Source organism: Panthera onca, chromosome A3 (assembly GCF_046562875.1).
Source record: "Panthera onca isolate mPanOnc1 chromosome A3, mPanOnc1 haplotype 2, whole genome shotgun sequence".
Taxonomy (NCBI): Eukaryota; Metazoa; Chordata; class Mammalia; order Carnivora; family Felidae; genus Panthera; species Panthera onca.
Window position 1 is genome coordinate 26,435,491 of NC_138341.1, and position 16,665 is coordinate 26,452,155.

The 16,665-nt window shown below is 35.1% G+C and overlaps 1 protein-coding gene across 13 annotated transcripts in view; it reads left to right on the forward strand.

Annotated features, from left to right (window-relative positions):
- The window catches only part of BIRC6 (baculoviral IAP repeat containing 6), a 224,446-nt gene that overhangs the window by 65,591 nt on the left and 142,190 nt on the right, over positions 1-16,665 (forward strand). For 7 of the 13 annotated variants that reach the window (XR_013554777.2, XM_078444805.2, XM_078444808.2 and 4 more), the window contains exons 14-23: positions 316-447; positions 941-1,072; positions 3,319-3,497; positions 4,492-4,625; positions 5,400-5,561; positions 5,659-5,790; positions 6,908-7,005; positions 8,407-8,554; positions 9,362-9,495; positions 12,737-12,883. Coding sequence is in view for 12 of the 13 variants with exons in the window: in XM_078444805.2 (XP_078300931.1) it covers positions 316-447; positions 941-1,072; positions 3,319-3,497; positions 4,492-4,625; positions 5,400-5,561; positions 5,659-5,790; positions 6,908-7,005; positions 8,407-8,554; positions 9,362-9,495; positions 12,737-12,883 (1,398 nt within the window). In the remaining variant the exon portion in view is untranslated. The remainder of the gene's footprint in view (positions 1-315; positions 448-940; positions 1,073-3,318; positions 3,498-4,491; positions 4,626-5,399; positions 5,562-5,658; positions 5,791-6,907; positions 7,006-8,406; positions 8,555-9,361; positions 9,496-12,736; positions 12,884-16,665) is intronic. The other 6 variants (XM_078444806.2, XM_078444813.2, XM_078444809.2 and 3 more) reach the window with 4 other exon arrangements.

Genomic DNA, 16,665 nt, shown 5'->3' on the forward strand with positions numbered 1-16,665 from the left:
TCTATTTTAATTGGGTCTAGGATTTAGGCACTGGTGTTTTGAAAACTTTGCAGGTGTTTGTACTCTGCAGTCTAGGGTATGAACTTTTAGTTTAGCTGCCAGCAGATTATTTCTCAGGCGAATATTGAATTCCATTAAAAGAGAGAATAGTGTATGAAACAATGGGACCTAATTTTTTTCTTCTTCTGACAACCATTTTGTAGCATCTGTGATAAAAATCACAGTAGTTCCCAATATAACAAGGTTTTAGAATTTCAGGCACATAAATTATTGATATTAAGCAAAATTAAGTTTACTAATATTTTTATCCTCTAGAAACAGCAGTAGATAGGCAGATCACCTTTCCTTTGTCTCCAGCTCTTAACATTGAAGTGGAACAAAATGGGAAACCGTCTCTGGTTGATTTGAATGAAGAAATGCAGCACATGGATGTAGAGGAATCACAGTGTGAGTGAAATTACAGAGCTGTTGTCCATGACAGTAAAAGGAATAGTGATCCAAAATGCATCATGTTGGGCAAAGATTTCCTTATGGCTTGCAAAAACATGGTTTTAAAAATACAATTAAAAATAACCTGTAATTCTGCTTTGGCAATATGCTTTAACTTTCAGCTCATCTTTGTGAACACAGCTGCGCTAATACTTGCATTCTTGTTTTTTAATATCCCAAGATTTAAAATCATGTCATGGTTTTATAATATTTTTGGAAAATCAAGGTGAATGTAAATAATATGGGAATGGAAAGCAACATATGTCAGATATGTGAAAATATATCAGATCTTTGACTATATTTCCTTAGCATGATAGTGAATTCTTACTTGAACACATTCGAATTATGGTATATTGTGTGGTGGTATCATAAATGGGATAGATATTTGCTTATTACTTATTTTTAAATTATAAGCTAATTTAAAAGAAAATGATGTTTTTTTTCTTTTTAGGTCTTAGATTGTGTCCATTTTTAGAAGATCACAAAGAAGACATTCTGTGTGGACCAGTATGGCTTGCTAGTGGCCTTGATCTCTCAGGGCATGCTGGGATGTTGACATTAACAAGCCCCAAACTTGTTAAAGGTGAAGTAACATATTTTACAAACGCAGGATAGATAATGCCACAAATGTGAAATAGATTTTTTTAAACTGGTCTCATAAAACTAAGATACTTTTTTGTTTGGGATTTGCATTAATAGTTGCACCAGTTTTCTGATAACTGTGGTCCCTTCTTCTCAGAAGTGACTCTGATACTACTTTCTGTGTTTTGGAGGTTTCAGTACTTTTTGAGAAAGCATAAAAAAATGAATATTTGCAAACTTAGTGTGGTATAGCAGAGCTTTTTTGAGTAACCAGGTGACATGTTCTGGCATGGTTGCCTTTCCTGTCAACTTAGAGTTCTCTGTCTTGATTTGTTGTATTTTATTTATTTATTTTTATTGTAATATTTCCTCTTGAGGGTTTTTATAGAAGAGTTTTGATAACATCAGATGTAATTATTGAGTTTCTCACATATACACATTTTAATTAATGTGTATTTAAAAGTAATTGGCTCTTATGTAGATGATAGATATTACAGTAGTAGGATGTTTATATATCAGCCTTCATATCCCAGTAAATTAAAAAAGCCAACAACAAAGTACCTACCTTGATTATTAAAGTAAATTTGGATGTGGGATGGGATGTGGTGATCCTTCCTCAAGCCAGAAAGTACCTCACCACCTAAATAACAACGATTTTCATTTGTGTACATTCCCTTCATAATAGCTGTCCACATTTACACATTTACCGTTAGATGCATAGTATGTGTTGCATACGAGTTTTTTTTTTTTTTAATTTTTTTTTTTAACGTTTATTTATTTTTGAGACAGAGGGAGACAGAACATGAATGGGGGAGGGCCAGAGAGAGGGAGACACAGAATTGAAACAGGCTCCGGGCTCTGAGCTGTCAGCACAGGGGCCCGATGCGGGGCTCGAACTCACGGACCGCGAGATCGTGACCTGAGCCGAAGTTGGCGCTCAACCGACTGAGCCACCCAGGCGCCCCTGCATACGAGTTTTAATGTGCTCTCTTGACTACAGCTCATTCATTCATTAAGTTTATGACCTCCTGTGGTGTATTATGCTACGTGCTGCGATACAGCAGTGAGCAAGGCTAATAAGATCTCTCGTATTGCTGAGAGTATAACTTAACTTTTGTTGAATGAGACTGTGAAACGTAAATTTGTATATGAATATAAAGATGTTGGCTTTGACAAAATGGAGGGTGGAATTATATGACATGTATTTCAAAAGACTAAATTTAAAAGTGTTAACTTTCCTAGAATTTACTGAAGATGATTTTTTTTCCTTACCAAATTCTCTAGAAATCTTTGGTACTGGAGAAAATGATTGCTAAATTTTTAGAGTAAAAGGAAGATCTGGGTCAAAGAGGTTTGGAAAAAGAAAACAGAGAGGGAGGGTCTTGTCAGATACTAAAACAAAGAGTAATAACACAACAATAAGAAGATTATAACCGTGTAATGTTAGCACAGTAGGCAGGTGGATCAGTGGAAAACAACAAAAGTAGCTTTTGTAATTACAGAAGGATTTAATACCTGTGAGATAACAATAGGCTGATGGTTTACTGGTGAGTGTATTAATTTGAGGTTATTTTTGCAGTATATTTTACATATGCATTGTGTGGTATGATCTCAGTTTAGTTAAAAGGAAGCAAAATGTACTGGTGATAGTAACGACCAGTATTTATTGAGTGCTCTGTTTGTGCCATGCACAATTGTGTGTTAGGTACTTTTGAGGTAGGTACCCTTATTCCCATTTTACATTTGAAGGAACTGGACCACAGGAGATTATCGGGCACATGCCTAATAAATAACTGAGCCATTATTCAGACCCAGGTCGTGACGCCAAAGCCTGTGCTTTTTGTGCTCGTGTATATGTGCGCATGTCTGTGTGCGTGTGTCTGTAAGAGGACCGGATGCATTCACAGAATGATACCTTCATTATCGATCAGTGGTGCTCACTGAAAGGTAGTTTTATCTTTGTGTTTTTCCCATAGTTGACAAAATGTTATTAAAATGTATCATTTCACCAGGGAAAGATATGCAAAATGTTTGTAACATTTAGTCAGAATTTTCTGTCTTCTGTTGTTGGTATAGCCCCTGTGCTTTTTGTTATTTTGCTACCAACATATGAAGGTTATTCAGTGATTAGACTCAATAATTTGAAAATTTGTGGAATTAATTACATAACTTGCTCTGTTAAGGTGAAAAACAAGTCGTTCTTTTGGTGATTTGGTTATTTTTCCCATTCTGTGTTGGCTCCTCTAGGTATGGCAGGAGGAAAATACCGTTCCTTTTTAATCCACGTCAAGGCAGTAAATGAAAGAGGAACCGATGAGATCTGTAATGGTGGTATACGCCCGGTAGTAAGACTTCCATCCTTAAAACACCAGAGTAACAAGGGTTATTCACTTGCTTCACTCTTGGCAAAAGTTGCAGCAGGCAAGGTATGAAGCTGTGCCGTTTTGAACTACAGCAGTGCTATTATAGACATGGCGGACAAGATCTGACACACTCTTGAAGTAGTATGACCCTTTATTGATTTTTCAATAGATACTTTGTTTATAATTTTTCCTTGCAGTGACTGACTTTAAAAATACAATTAAGAAGAATCTATTTTGAATTAACTGTAAGCAAGCGTTTATAAAGTATGCTCAGCAGAGTAATTGTTAGCAGATATTTCCCTTTATAATTGTTTTAGACCATAATACCTCTTTATTTAGGTTTTAGAGTTTGTTTCTATGTCCTTTACTGGTAACTCACCACTTTTTTTTGGGTAAACATTTGGGAGGATGCAGGAAGAGAAGTTGGGGAGTAATGTTAGAGATAAATCCTAATTTCAAGGTTGATTTTCTACAACTAGCTGTGTACCATGCAGTCTCTTCATAATTGTCTAATCTTGGATTTTCCTGAACTCTGGAGATTTTTGTTTCTCTATCATCATTATTCATAAGCAACAATAGCAATATCAGTAACACCAATCATCTTATATTTGTATAGGTCTTCCAATTTTTCAAGGACTTCTGTGTACTTTATCTGATTTAATCCTCAAAATAACTCTGAGGTAGGCAGAGCAGGTGCTATTATTATCTCCATTTTTCATATTGAAAGTGAGTGAACCTTGGAGATGGGGAGCTGTCGTATTTCATATCGCTTCTAAGTGCTGTGGCTGGGACTTGGACTCAGGACTTTGGCTTTCTAATCTATAATCATTGGGTTATTGCCTTTAAAACAGCCACTTTGTTTTTTCCCCATTATAAATACTGGGGGAAATTAGTCATTTACTGAATATGAGGGTAAAAGCTTTCATTTTAATTTGGTGTTTGTTTTGATAGTCATAATACAGTTATTTTCCTTTTTAAAAAAAACTTTATTTAAATGGTAAATGCTTTTTTAGTTTCATTTGTTTGTTCATTGAGTTATTTGTTTTTGTATGTTTAGGAAAAATCATCTAACGTTAAGAATGAAAATTCAAGTAGCGCCCGCAAATCTGAGAACCTCCGGGGCTGTGACTTACTGCAAGAGGTCTCAGTCACCATTCGAAGATTTAAGAAAACTTCAATTTCTAAGGAAAGGTAACCTCATTTCCTTCTTCTGCTATTCTCTTGGTAATAAATGTACAAAGGATGAATTCTAATAAACGTTAACACACACATGTAAAATTGAAAAAAAAATTTTATGTTTATTTATGTGAGAGACAAAGTGTGAGCGGGGGACAGGCAGGGCGGGGGCACAGAGACAGGGAGTCACAGAACCTGAAGCAGGCTCCAGGCTCTGAGCTGTTAGCACAGAGCCCGACATGGGGCTTGAACTCAGTAACCTCGAGTTCATGACCTGAGCCAAAGTTGGACGCTTAACAAACTGAACCACCCAAGCACCCCACACATAAAATTTTTAAATGTTTTACTTGAAAATTTTTGTTTGGTCTCCATTTCACTTAAGTATTTGTAATCTCAATGAGGGTATGAATTATCTTTCTACTTCATTGGTTTATCCCAGGTATCTGTACAGTGCTTGGTATATACCAGGAATATAATATTTGTAGAACGAGGAAAGACATAAATATAATTTGAAGTTTTATTCACTCTTTGTCAGAATATAGTACATTATTGTAAACTTCATTTCTTTTAAAACTTTCTATAAACCAAGTATTGCTTATATGCTGTTTTGACCTTTTAATACCATAACCTTAAATTAATAGGTCAACATTCCATTGTTAATATTTAATTTTCAAAAACATATTTTAAATTGTGATATTCATGATTTCAAATAACCAACCAGGTTGTGGTAGGTTTAGTCATAACTGTTCTATTTTGGTTGTTAATGTGTTTATATCTTCTGTTTTTTAGAGTGCAACGATGTGCTATGTTACAGTTTTCAGAATTTCATGAGAAGCTTCTTAACACTCTTTGTAGAAAAGCAGATGATGGCCAAATCACAGAACATGCCCAGAGCCTTGTGTTGGATACCCTTTGTTGGTTAGCTGGAGTACATTCGAATGGACCTGGAAGGTTAATAATTAAGATTTTACTAACAACTGATGATAGCTATTTGGAAATTATGAGTAGAAGTTCAAGATGAGTCTAAACATCTGCTATTGTTTTGCAGCTCCAAAGAAGGAAATGAGAGCCTGCTTTCAAAAACACGAAAATGTCTTCCAGACATTGTGCGTGTATGCTTCTTTGAGGCGGGACGCAGCATAGCCCATAAGTGTGCCCGATTTCTAGCCTTGTGCATTAGGTTAGTGGTTTTTTAAGTTGAAAGTACACTTTGTAGGTGCAGCTATAGTTTGATAGGTGATGCTGTGTCTGTAGTGTAATTTGATACTTGGTGAATGAATGTATAACAGAAGAATTTTCATAAGTTAAAAAAATCTCGAAAGTTGATGAGGGTTACTCAGTCTTTTTTTTTTTTTTTTTTTTTTTTTTTAATATTTATTTATTTTTGAGAGTGAGAGCGTGCCAGATGGCCTTATGTGAGGCTCAAACTCATGAACCAGAAGATCGTGACCTGAGGCAAAGTCAGATGCTTAACCAACTGAGCTACCTGGGCGCCTGAGATTCTGGTTTTTTTGTTGTTGTTGTTGTTTGTTTGTTTTTTTTTTAAGTTTATTTACTTATTTTGAGAGAGAGAAGAAACACGAACAGGGGAAGGGGATGGGAGGGGCAGGGGAGGGGAGAGAATTCCAAGGTCAACGTGGGGCCCAATGTGGCACTTGAACTCAGGAACAAACTCTGATATCATGATATGAGGTGAAATCAAGAGTTGGATGCTAAACCGACTGAACCACTCAGGTGCCCTGAGGATTATTGAGATTCTAAGAAAGAGTTTTAGGTTTTTAGGGGGAAAATGTCGACTTGCATAAGTCTTTTAATAAAAGAAGTCTACCAGGCTTCTTTACCTATTGGTAGTGTTTTGGGAAGTTTTGTAAGGGGAACCCTTCCCCCACTTTTTATCTTCCCTGATTGTCGTTTGATTCTTCACCTGAGGCATTATTCCCTGTTACGTGACATTCTTACCAGGTTTATTTGTAACGTTGTGTAGACCTTTCTTCTAGACCCTGAGACTTAAACCATCTAGGAAATGTTTAAAAACTGATAGTCAGTAATGCCTATGCCTGCTTGTTAATCCTTTTTGGTGAAGAGAATGGTTTAATGCAAAGGAAAACCGTGACAAAGACCTTCAGTATAATCAGTCCTTGTGTTCTTTCTGCGTGTATATGGGGCTTTAAAGCAGATTTTTCTTGTAATCTGTATGAATACATTTTAAAATTTAGTTTTAGGTACTACAGCATGTTTAGGATTGAATTTAGACATTGGGTGATACATTTAAGTTTTTTTCTTCTAAATTTTTTCAGTAATGGCAAATGTGACCCGTGTCAACCAGGATTTGGATCTGTTCTGTTGAAGGCCTTACTTGAGAATATGTCATTTTTACCTGCAGCAGCAACTGGTGGTATGTGAAATTAGTTTTCTCACAAATAACAGTAGTCATAGGAAATATCTCACAATATATTTGAGATTATGTAGTCAACATTTTCCCCTCAGTTACCCCTCTTTTTTCTCTAGCTTCTCTAAGGGTTGGCAGATTGTGAGAAGGTGGGCAGATACTCTGTTCAGTAATACTGGTTGGAAAAAGTGGGAGAGTTAAGTAAATAGCAAGTCATCTCAATTCATACGTTTTCTATACCTCGTTCAAATTGTTGAGTTGTTTGGTTGTTCACAGACTATAGATCACATCTTCCCAAATTTGCTAAAATGCCAGTAGGTGCCAGAGAGATGACCTAAGGAAAATGGTCCGTGCGTGTATTGTGTGTGATTGCTGGGACTTTGGCAAACTAGAAAAGGGGCCGGTAGGTTTTTAAAGCACCTGAAGACTATAAACATGCCATTCAAGAATGAATGTGGAAAAAGAAAAGAATGAATGTAGTTATCAAGTAGCACTTTATAAAGCAGTCCCCCTAAAATAGCACATACATAAAGCAATAAAAATTTTACAAGTATTTTCAATATTTTGTGCCATTTTAGTTGCTATGAAGAGCTACTAATTTGCCCTTCTAAACCTAACATTATCTTTTTGTAGACATTTTTTACAGTCTTTTGTTTAATAATCAATTTATTCAACAAGTTGTCTCAATGAGATAAATATATTTCACAAGGATTTGATCTTTGTGGTATTATAGAAAAATAGTGCTCAAAGTTAGTTGATAAGTGGTTATATTATCATTAATTTGGATAAAGAATCTATATTTTTCTTGAACATATTTTGGGTAAAACGGTTAACTTTATGTTATATAGAGTAAGATGTTTTGGACTTGGTCGCTCACTTTAATAGTCTTTGCAGTTTAAAGTTGTTTTTTTGAGGATGGTCTTCAAGATAGGATGCTTAAATTCTGGAGTGTACTTAGATATCTCAAATTTTACAGAAGAGCCTTAGAATACACCATGATGATCATCTTTTGAGCTGTGTTGGTCTGTGTCTAACTGGCGGTGTAGCATAACTATATTTACTTGCTAGGAGCTCATTGCCATCCACTGTTTTTGAAAATTTTAGTATAAACCAAACAGTATTTCAGGGAGGATCGTTTTCAAGACTTTTCTGTACTTTTCCAGCTATTCTAAAATGTCCCTTAGAGTCATCTCAAGTTAGTGAAAACCTGAATGACTAGGTTGACTTGATAAACTTCTTAAAAAATGGGAGATTCCCTGTCACTGTCCTCTTAGAGTCTTCCAAAGAGGTGGTCCTTCTTTGTAAGTTGTTTCGTAAGGGGACTTACTGATAAATATGTAATATGATGTTCTCTTTGTTAGAGAAAAATGAGGAAAAGAAACATTGATTTGCTTTTATTGTTTTCAGGTTCTGTCTATTGGTATTTTGTCTTACTGAATTATGTTAAAGATGAAGATTTGGCTGGGTGCAGTACAGCTTGTGCATCTTTGCTTACTGCTGTGTCCAAACAGTTACAGGACAGGCTAACGCCAATGGAAGCTTTACTTCAGACAAGGTATTTTAATATACGTAGTGACTGATAATGGATCTTTCAGGATATGATACCAGCTTTGCACAGAATTGCTAAAATATATATTTGCCTGCAAAAATTGATTTAATTCATGCTTTTCCTTTTTCTACATATTAGTCTAAGGTTTTCTTTTCCTCTATTTTCTCTGAAATAATTCCTTTTAACAATTTTGAAAGTCCTGAAGATGAGTATTCAGAGGACCAATTGTATTAAAATACTTAAAAATGGTATTTCTTGCTAATTGAAGAAGCATAAGATAATTTCTCTACTGTTCAAACTTTGTGGTTGAAGTTATATAAAGCGCTTACAGGCCTTAACTATTATTCTTCATCTGCTGGTTGATTTTTCTAAAAACTTCCAACATAATGAAACAATATTTGAAGTATTTTTATTCAACATGATGATTTTTTAATCTTTTTAGAGGAGAAATCTTGATTTTGATCAGATTTTACTCAAAGCCTTTGTACTTTCTGCTGAGTCAGTGTAACTAATGATGGAATTGAGGGAAGGGTGCCTGATATGTCTTCCTTGCCTCAGTCTGCAGATGAAGATTCAATCTTGGTTCATTAGCTACCAGTTTATTGGAATCACATTTGTTGAGTCTCTGGCACCATATCTTCTGGAGTATAGGTTTCCAGGGAACATAACTGAGATTCACTGAATTTAGTGGGTTAAATCTGGTTAGTGTTTCCTTTTGCCCTGTGTCAAACTGCTTTCAAATGGAAGTAAATAGGTAATTTGTTAATTAGATGGCCAACAGGAAAATTGTTAGGACATTATTTTATTTTTCAGATATGGATTATATAGCTCACCATTTGATCCAGTCCTCTTTGATTTGGAAATGAGCGGCTCTTCTTGTAAAAATGTGTACAACAGCAGCATTGGTGTCCAGTCAGATGAAATTGATTTATCAGATGTCCTTTCAGGTAGTAACATAAAGGAATTTCTGTATTTTATTTCTTCTATTTAAGCTATCATTGACTTAATAAATTGTAGTTATGACATTCTGTTTTTAAAAACTAAAATTCTTCAGAACTTAACATCTGTGAATCATGAAACTGCCTTTGTTTCTTAATTCCCCCCTCAGAAAAATTACTGAAGTTATTTTTTCAAGGGTTGTTTTGTTTGTTTTTTTGTGTTTCCTTGCATGTCAGTATGACTTTAATGCTCATAAGAGACTATTTAAAATTTGATTATTTTTTGTAGCCTTTCAGTTTTATTTGGTATGCCTTTGATGTCCCCAAAATTAAAGAATAGTTTCATATATCAAAAATAAAAATTAATGTATATTTATTATAATAAGTAAAGATGCAGAAAGAAAAATAATTTTCTGTATCTACTGGCATACTCAGATAAACTTTGTACAGTGTTACATGTATTCTTGTTTACATTTCTGAAAGAATGCTTTTAGGATTGAGTGTATAACACTGTATAACCTTTCCAAGTGCTATAGTTTGGTGTTTATCTAGTTTTGTTAAATAAGCAATGACTATTTTATTTTTTGTTTTCTTCCATTTGAACTTGCTACAAGTGTTGCTAATAAACCACAATGTTAGAATTTTTGGTAAATATATTAAGATAATTACCACATTAAATAGAAGTAAATTTTGGGGTTAATTTCAGTTTCTTTTACTTTAAAAGATGAATTGCGAGAAAAAGCAAATGAGAAAAATCAAATACAGAAATGTAAATAATATGTGAAGTGCCTAAATTCCAACCTTTCCACCGTCTTAGATTACCTTTGTTAACAGAATGTTTAGCTGTGTAGACTTGTTTGCTACACGTGTTCATGAACATTTTTAATGAAAGAGATCATACTCACTTACTGGTCTGTTACTTGCTTTTTAATGGCTTATGTTGCTGTGGATGTATGTGTCTTCCTCTGTTTGATGACTTAGGCTCTATTTTATGCTGCTCTATCTCTGTCCAAGTGACACATTAGTTTATGAGTGGAATTCAGAGGAAAGGCTAGAACTAGATGTATAGGTATCTTTCTGTATACCAGATTCAGAAAGGAGAGAGTGTAAGGAGAAGACCGTAAAGCTCAGGTCAGGCCAGGGAACAAATTTGCTAGAGTAGCACATTCCGTAAAGAAGACCCAGAAGAAGGGACTTAGAAATCATGACGTAAGTCTCCATATCATTGTCTCGTTATTTTAATCCTCGGTATTGGTCCATGTGCAGTATTTGTTTTCTCAGTTAATGGCATCACTGGCACAAATCAGAAATCTGAATGTCATCCTTGATATCTCTTTCTCAGCCTCCACAGTGAGGCTGTCAACAGTGAGGCTGTCTCTTTTTACACCATCATATATTTCAAATCTGTTCTCTTACACCCCCCCCCCCCCCCCCCCCCCCCCCCCCGTGATCGCATGATTACAGGAAAGCCAGTCATCTTGAATATAGACTACAATAATAGTGTTCTAACTGGTCTTTCTGCATTGCTCTTGTCTAACCATCTCCCATGCACCTCCCGTCTGGCAACTGTCAGTTTGTTCTTTGTAGTTCAAAGTCTGTTTCTTGGTTTGCCTCTCTATTTTATTCCCTATGATCGTTTCCTTTGTTTCTTTCTTAAATTCTACATATGAGTGGAAGTCATATGGTATTTGTCTTTCTGTAACTTACTTCGCTTAACATAATACTTTCTAGCTCCATTCATGTTGTTGCAGATAGCAAGATCTCATTCTTTTTTATGGCTGAGTAATATTCCTGTGTGTGTATGTGTATGTGTGTGTGTACGTATGTATGTACACACCCCACATCTTCTTCCATTCATCAGTCGATGGACATTTGGCTCTTGTAGATCATCTGTTGTAAACATCGGGGTGCTGCATGTATCTCTCTGAATTAGTATTTTTGTATTCTTTGGGTAAATACCTACTAGTGCAAATGCTGGGTTGTGGGGTAAGCACTTTTTTTTTAATTGTATGATTAGTTGTTTAATGCCTGCTAACCTATTAACATCAAATATGTGTTTCATGAGACTGAGGCCTGTCTTTTTTTTAATGCATTTCCTATGTCTTGTATTAAGTAAGCGCTCAATAAATACTTTTTTTTTTTTTTTAAATACATGTCAAGTCCTGTGGTGTGCACCAGTGAAATGTTAGAAAACATGGTCATGACAATTTAGTCTTACATTTAATCCTTCAGATGTTATTAGCTTTTGTATCTCCCCGTTCTTTGCATCTTTGGTTTCTGTTTAATTTTATCTGTTCAGGAATTCTGTTTAAAGCAGTACTAATTCCAGAAAATTTGGACAATACCAAAAATAACCCTTTTCCTCCATAACACATACACTGTTAATTCTTTTGTGTTCTTCCGTCTGGCCTTGCTGTGGTTTTACTGTATGTAGTTGTGATCATGTGAATTAATTTAATTTAATTTAATTTTTCAACTACATGTGCTAACTTAAACTACAGTTAACCCTTCAGCAACATGAGTTTGAAGTGTGTGGGTCCACTTAATGCAGAACTGTTTTCGATAAATATAGTACTGTATAATACTGTAAATGTATTTTCACTTCTGATTTTCTCATTAACACTTTGTTTTCTCTAGTGCACTTTGGTGTAAGAATACAGTATATATTACATAAGACATGAAAAGTATATGTTAATCATCTCTTTATATTACCTATAGGGCTTCTGGTCAACAGTAGGCTCTAAGTCGTCAAGTTTTGCAGGAGTCAGAAGTTACATGTGGATTTCTGACTCTGTGCTGGGTTGGCACCCCCAACATTGTTCACCCTCAACATTGTTCAGGGGTGTTTCTATGGTTATAAAGTAGTAGTCCTCATTCTAGAAAATTGATAATATGTATGAAACATAAAGATTTATTTATAGATAAATTTGGATAATATTTTAGAATGTTTCTTTAGTTTTTATTTAGTGTCATATTTATACAGTTGACATCACAGAATGTATTCTGATTTTATGCATACTCAACAGATTGTGTAATAGCTAATATTAGTAGCTGTTTTATTATATTTTATTCATTTAAAATCTTGATCACTTGTTGCTGTTTCATATTAATTGAAAGGCCCTGTATGAGGATTGTGTGTTAATACATCTTGTCTAATTAAAATTGTAGTAGCAGGTGTAATTTTCCATAGGACTGTTGCCTTTTCAAAATTTATTTACATATCATAAAACTTGTCTCTTTTCTGCAATAGGAAATGGAAAGGTCAGTAGTTGCACAGCTGCCGAAGGTAGTTTCACATCTCTCACTGGACTTCTAGAAGTTGAGCCCCTGCACTTTACTTGTGTGTCAACTAGTGATGGCACCAGAATAGAAAGGGATGATGCAAGTACGTTTACTGGTATATACCTTCTCTTATTATACACTCTTTTTATTATGCATTTTATGCTGCATAAATACCAAGTGATCTGTAAGTAATTAAATATCAGTTTATGTTATTTATAAGTTCCTTTGGTGTCATGTTAATAGAAACTTATTAATAGGAGGGAAAATTCTTAAGTATTTTTGTGTTCTTTTCTAAGTCAATTCATAGCACTTTTTTTCCTACCTTCTAGAACATATCAAACATAACAAAATTAAAGGGAAAATTAAAAGGGACTACATTTCCTTTACCCAGCCTCAATACTCCTCAACTATTGACCAGTGTTATGTGCAGTTTGGGCATTGTAATGCTATTTCTTGCATTTAAAGTTCACAGTATGTTTGGTAATATCGTTGAGAAGGTTGAGAAGAGTGAAGAAGGAATACTGTTTTTCCAGCTAGTTTAAAGCACCTTCAGACATATGAACCAATATTTTAGTGTGTTGAATATGTGGTATTATTGATGTTTGTAATGAATAATCAGTGGGAACTCTGGTTTTTTTTTTTACAAACCTTCTGTGCTTTTTTTCTCATTGTAAGTAAGATAAGTGTTTATTTACAATTCTGTGTTGGCACAAATAAGTGAAGTTTTTATAATTAAAAATATTAGGGTTTTATCTTTATATTACAGTTACAGAAGAGCTTGAATATTGTCTTGAATGAATTCTGTTGGTGGTTTTGTGTTTGTGGTTTTCTTTTTGTTTTCTTCAATAGATTAACAGAAAGGAAAAACAGTTTGAGAAGTCACCAAACCTTTTAAGAAGGGTTTTTAGAAGAAATTTATCAGGGCACCTGGGTGGCTTAGTCAGTTGAGTTTCTGACTTGGGCTTGGTTCATGATCCTGAGATTGTGGGCTTGAGCCCTGCATCGCACTCTGCACTGAGCATGGAGCCTGCCTGGGGTTCTCTCTCTTTCTCCCTCTGCCCCTCTCTCCAGCTCTCTCTCTCTCTCTCTCAAAAATAAATGTTTATGTGTGTATGTATATATATGTACATAAATTATCAATTCTTTGAGTACCTTTTTATTCAGAATCATTTTATGTCTTCCGATTGTGGAAGTAATTACTAAGTGAAATCCTTTGCTTACATAATTTACCTCAGAGTTTTTAATTAAAATCTTACATGGGATGCTAGAAGGATCAATTTTATTTGTGTTAGCTTTCTTGGATTGTTATAGTCATTTTGTAAAGACATACATTTACATTGGAATAGAAAAATGCTGTGACAAGAAATTGCACTTTCAGAGAACTCTTTTGTTATAAATCAGACTCTTTTGGAACTGTCATGAAATTAAGGATCTAAAATGCATGTGTTTGAGTAAGTAATGCTTTCAGAAGGTATAAAATTTTGTAATAGATCACAGATCAGGTTTGAAGAAGAGAAGTATTCCTCACACTCCTTTTCATCTCCTACAAAGCAAGCAATGGAACCAGCTTCTTGTATTTTCAAAGATAGTATGCAATCATATATGTATTTCACCCAGACTGAAACCATCACCAGCAAAGGGGTTTTTATTAAATGTTAGGGCAAAGTCTTTTTTTTTTTTTTTTTTTTAAGTTTATTTATTTATTTTGAGAGAGAGAGAGGGAGAGAGAATCCCAAGCAGGCTCCACTCTGTTAGGGCAAACCCCACCTCAGGACTCAAGCCCACGAACCACGAGATCATGACCTGAGCTGAGATCGTCAGATACTTAACCAACTGAGCCACCCAGGTGCAGTGCAAAGTCAACTGTGATCATAAGGTGCCAAAAGGTGACTATAGTCTCTCAACTTCCTGTTTACTTTTTTCAAAACATACTAGCTATGAAATATAATGCTGTTATGAAAAAGTGCAGAAAACAATTGTATAACCCAACAATTTATGACAAAACAAACTGTCCATGTGATCACCAAATCAAGAAATAATTTTCTGAGTTCCCTGGGTGGCTCAGTCAGTTAAGTGTCCGACTTTGGCTCAGGTCATAATCTCACAGCCCATGAGTTCGAGCCCCACGTCAGGCTTTGTGCCGACAGCTCAGAGCTGAATCCTGCTTCAGATTCTGTGTGTCTCTCTCGCTCTGCCCCTCCCCTGCTCACTCTCTCTCTCTCCCTCTCTCTCTCTCCCTCTCTCTCTCTCCCTCTCTCTCTCTCCCTCCCTCTCTCTCCCTCCCTCTCTCTCCCTCCCTCTCTCTCCCTCCCTCTCTCCCCCTCCCTCTCTCCCCCTCCCTCTCTCCCTCCCTCTCTCCCTCCCTCTCTCCCTCCCTCTCTCCCTCCCTCTCTCTCTCCCTCTCTCTCTCTCTCTCTCTCTCACAGAAATAAAAACATACAAAATATTAAAAAAAATTTTTTTCCACCACTCTGAAAAGTGTCTTCATGTTCCCTTCCAGTTATTTCTCCCTTACTCTCTAAAAGGGAAACATTGTTCTAACTTTTAGAGTAATCTTTTCTTGGTGTTTCTTTCATTGTATGAACACTTAGTTATACATTTCTGAATACTTGTTGGATAGGGTCTACATTTATAATATAAAATTACATTTAGGTGTTTTTTGGTCTGCCTTTGGTTCAATGTTACGATTGTTAAATTTATCTATATCAGTGCATTGTAGATACTTGGTTGTTTTTTATTGCTGTTTGAGATTCTGTTGTCTAAATAAAAAAAATTATGTGCCTACTGTTGATAAGTGTACTATTGATTGATATTTGGGTTGTTCGATTATGGTGCTTTTAGTACTACTGAATATACTGTTTTCTTGGAAATGAATGTAGTAGTTGATTTATTGCTTCATGGGTTTTGCATATATTCAGCTTTAGTAAGTAACATTAAAGAAATGCACTTCTTAATCTCCAAATATATGAGGATTTTCTAGTTATCTTGTTATTGATTTCTGTTTAAATTGCATATGGTCAAAAATTACTCTGTCAGTCTTGCAGTCTGTGTTGGGAATTGTAGAGGATCAATTTTTATAACTATTCCATAAATATGTGAAAATAATATTTACACTTGTTGGTAAATTTTGCTGTGTCCATTCAGGTGGATTTGCTAAATGTGTTATTTGAATTCTGTCTTTATTGATTAATTCCTTGGTTTCTTTTAGTTCATAAGATCAGTATGTTAAATTCTTGTCACTGTGCCTGTGGATATTTAATTTTGAGTTTCACCAATTTTTATTTTATGTATTTTGAAGTTACCATACAAATTTAGAATGATTGTTACCTTTCTTGTGAATTGAATCTTTCATTATTAGGAATTATGTCTTTATCCCTGGTAGCTATTTTTTCTAAAATTACTTTGTTTGAAATTTATATGCTTTGTATCAGCTTTCTTTTGGTTACTATTAATAGGATAGATATTTTTCCTTCCTTTTACTTTGAACCTTATTTTTCATAGCCAGCTTATAGTTGCCTTTTTTAAATTGAGTCTGATACTTTGTCTTTCAGTTGGAATATTTATTTGCATTTAATGTAATTACTGATGTATTTGTTTTTAAATCTTCTTTTTTTTTTAATGTTTATTTATTTTTGAGAGAGCAGGGGAGGGACAGAGAGAGAGGGAGACACAGAATCCTGTATCTGTGGCACAGAGCCTGACCCGGGGCTTGAAGTCACAACCTGCAGGATCATGACCTGAGCCAAAGTTGGATGCTTAACTGACTGAGCTGCCCAGGCGCCCCTAAATCTGCTGTTTTTAATGTACGGGTATACTACTAGGTTTTCTCTTTTGCCAGTTAGATGTTTTTTCTCTTTCCTTTCCTCTTATTCTGGGTGATTATATTTTGGGGGGCTA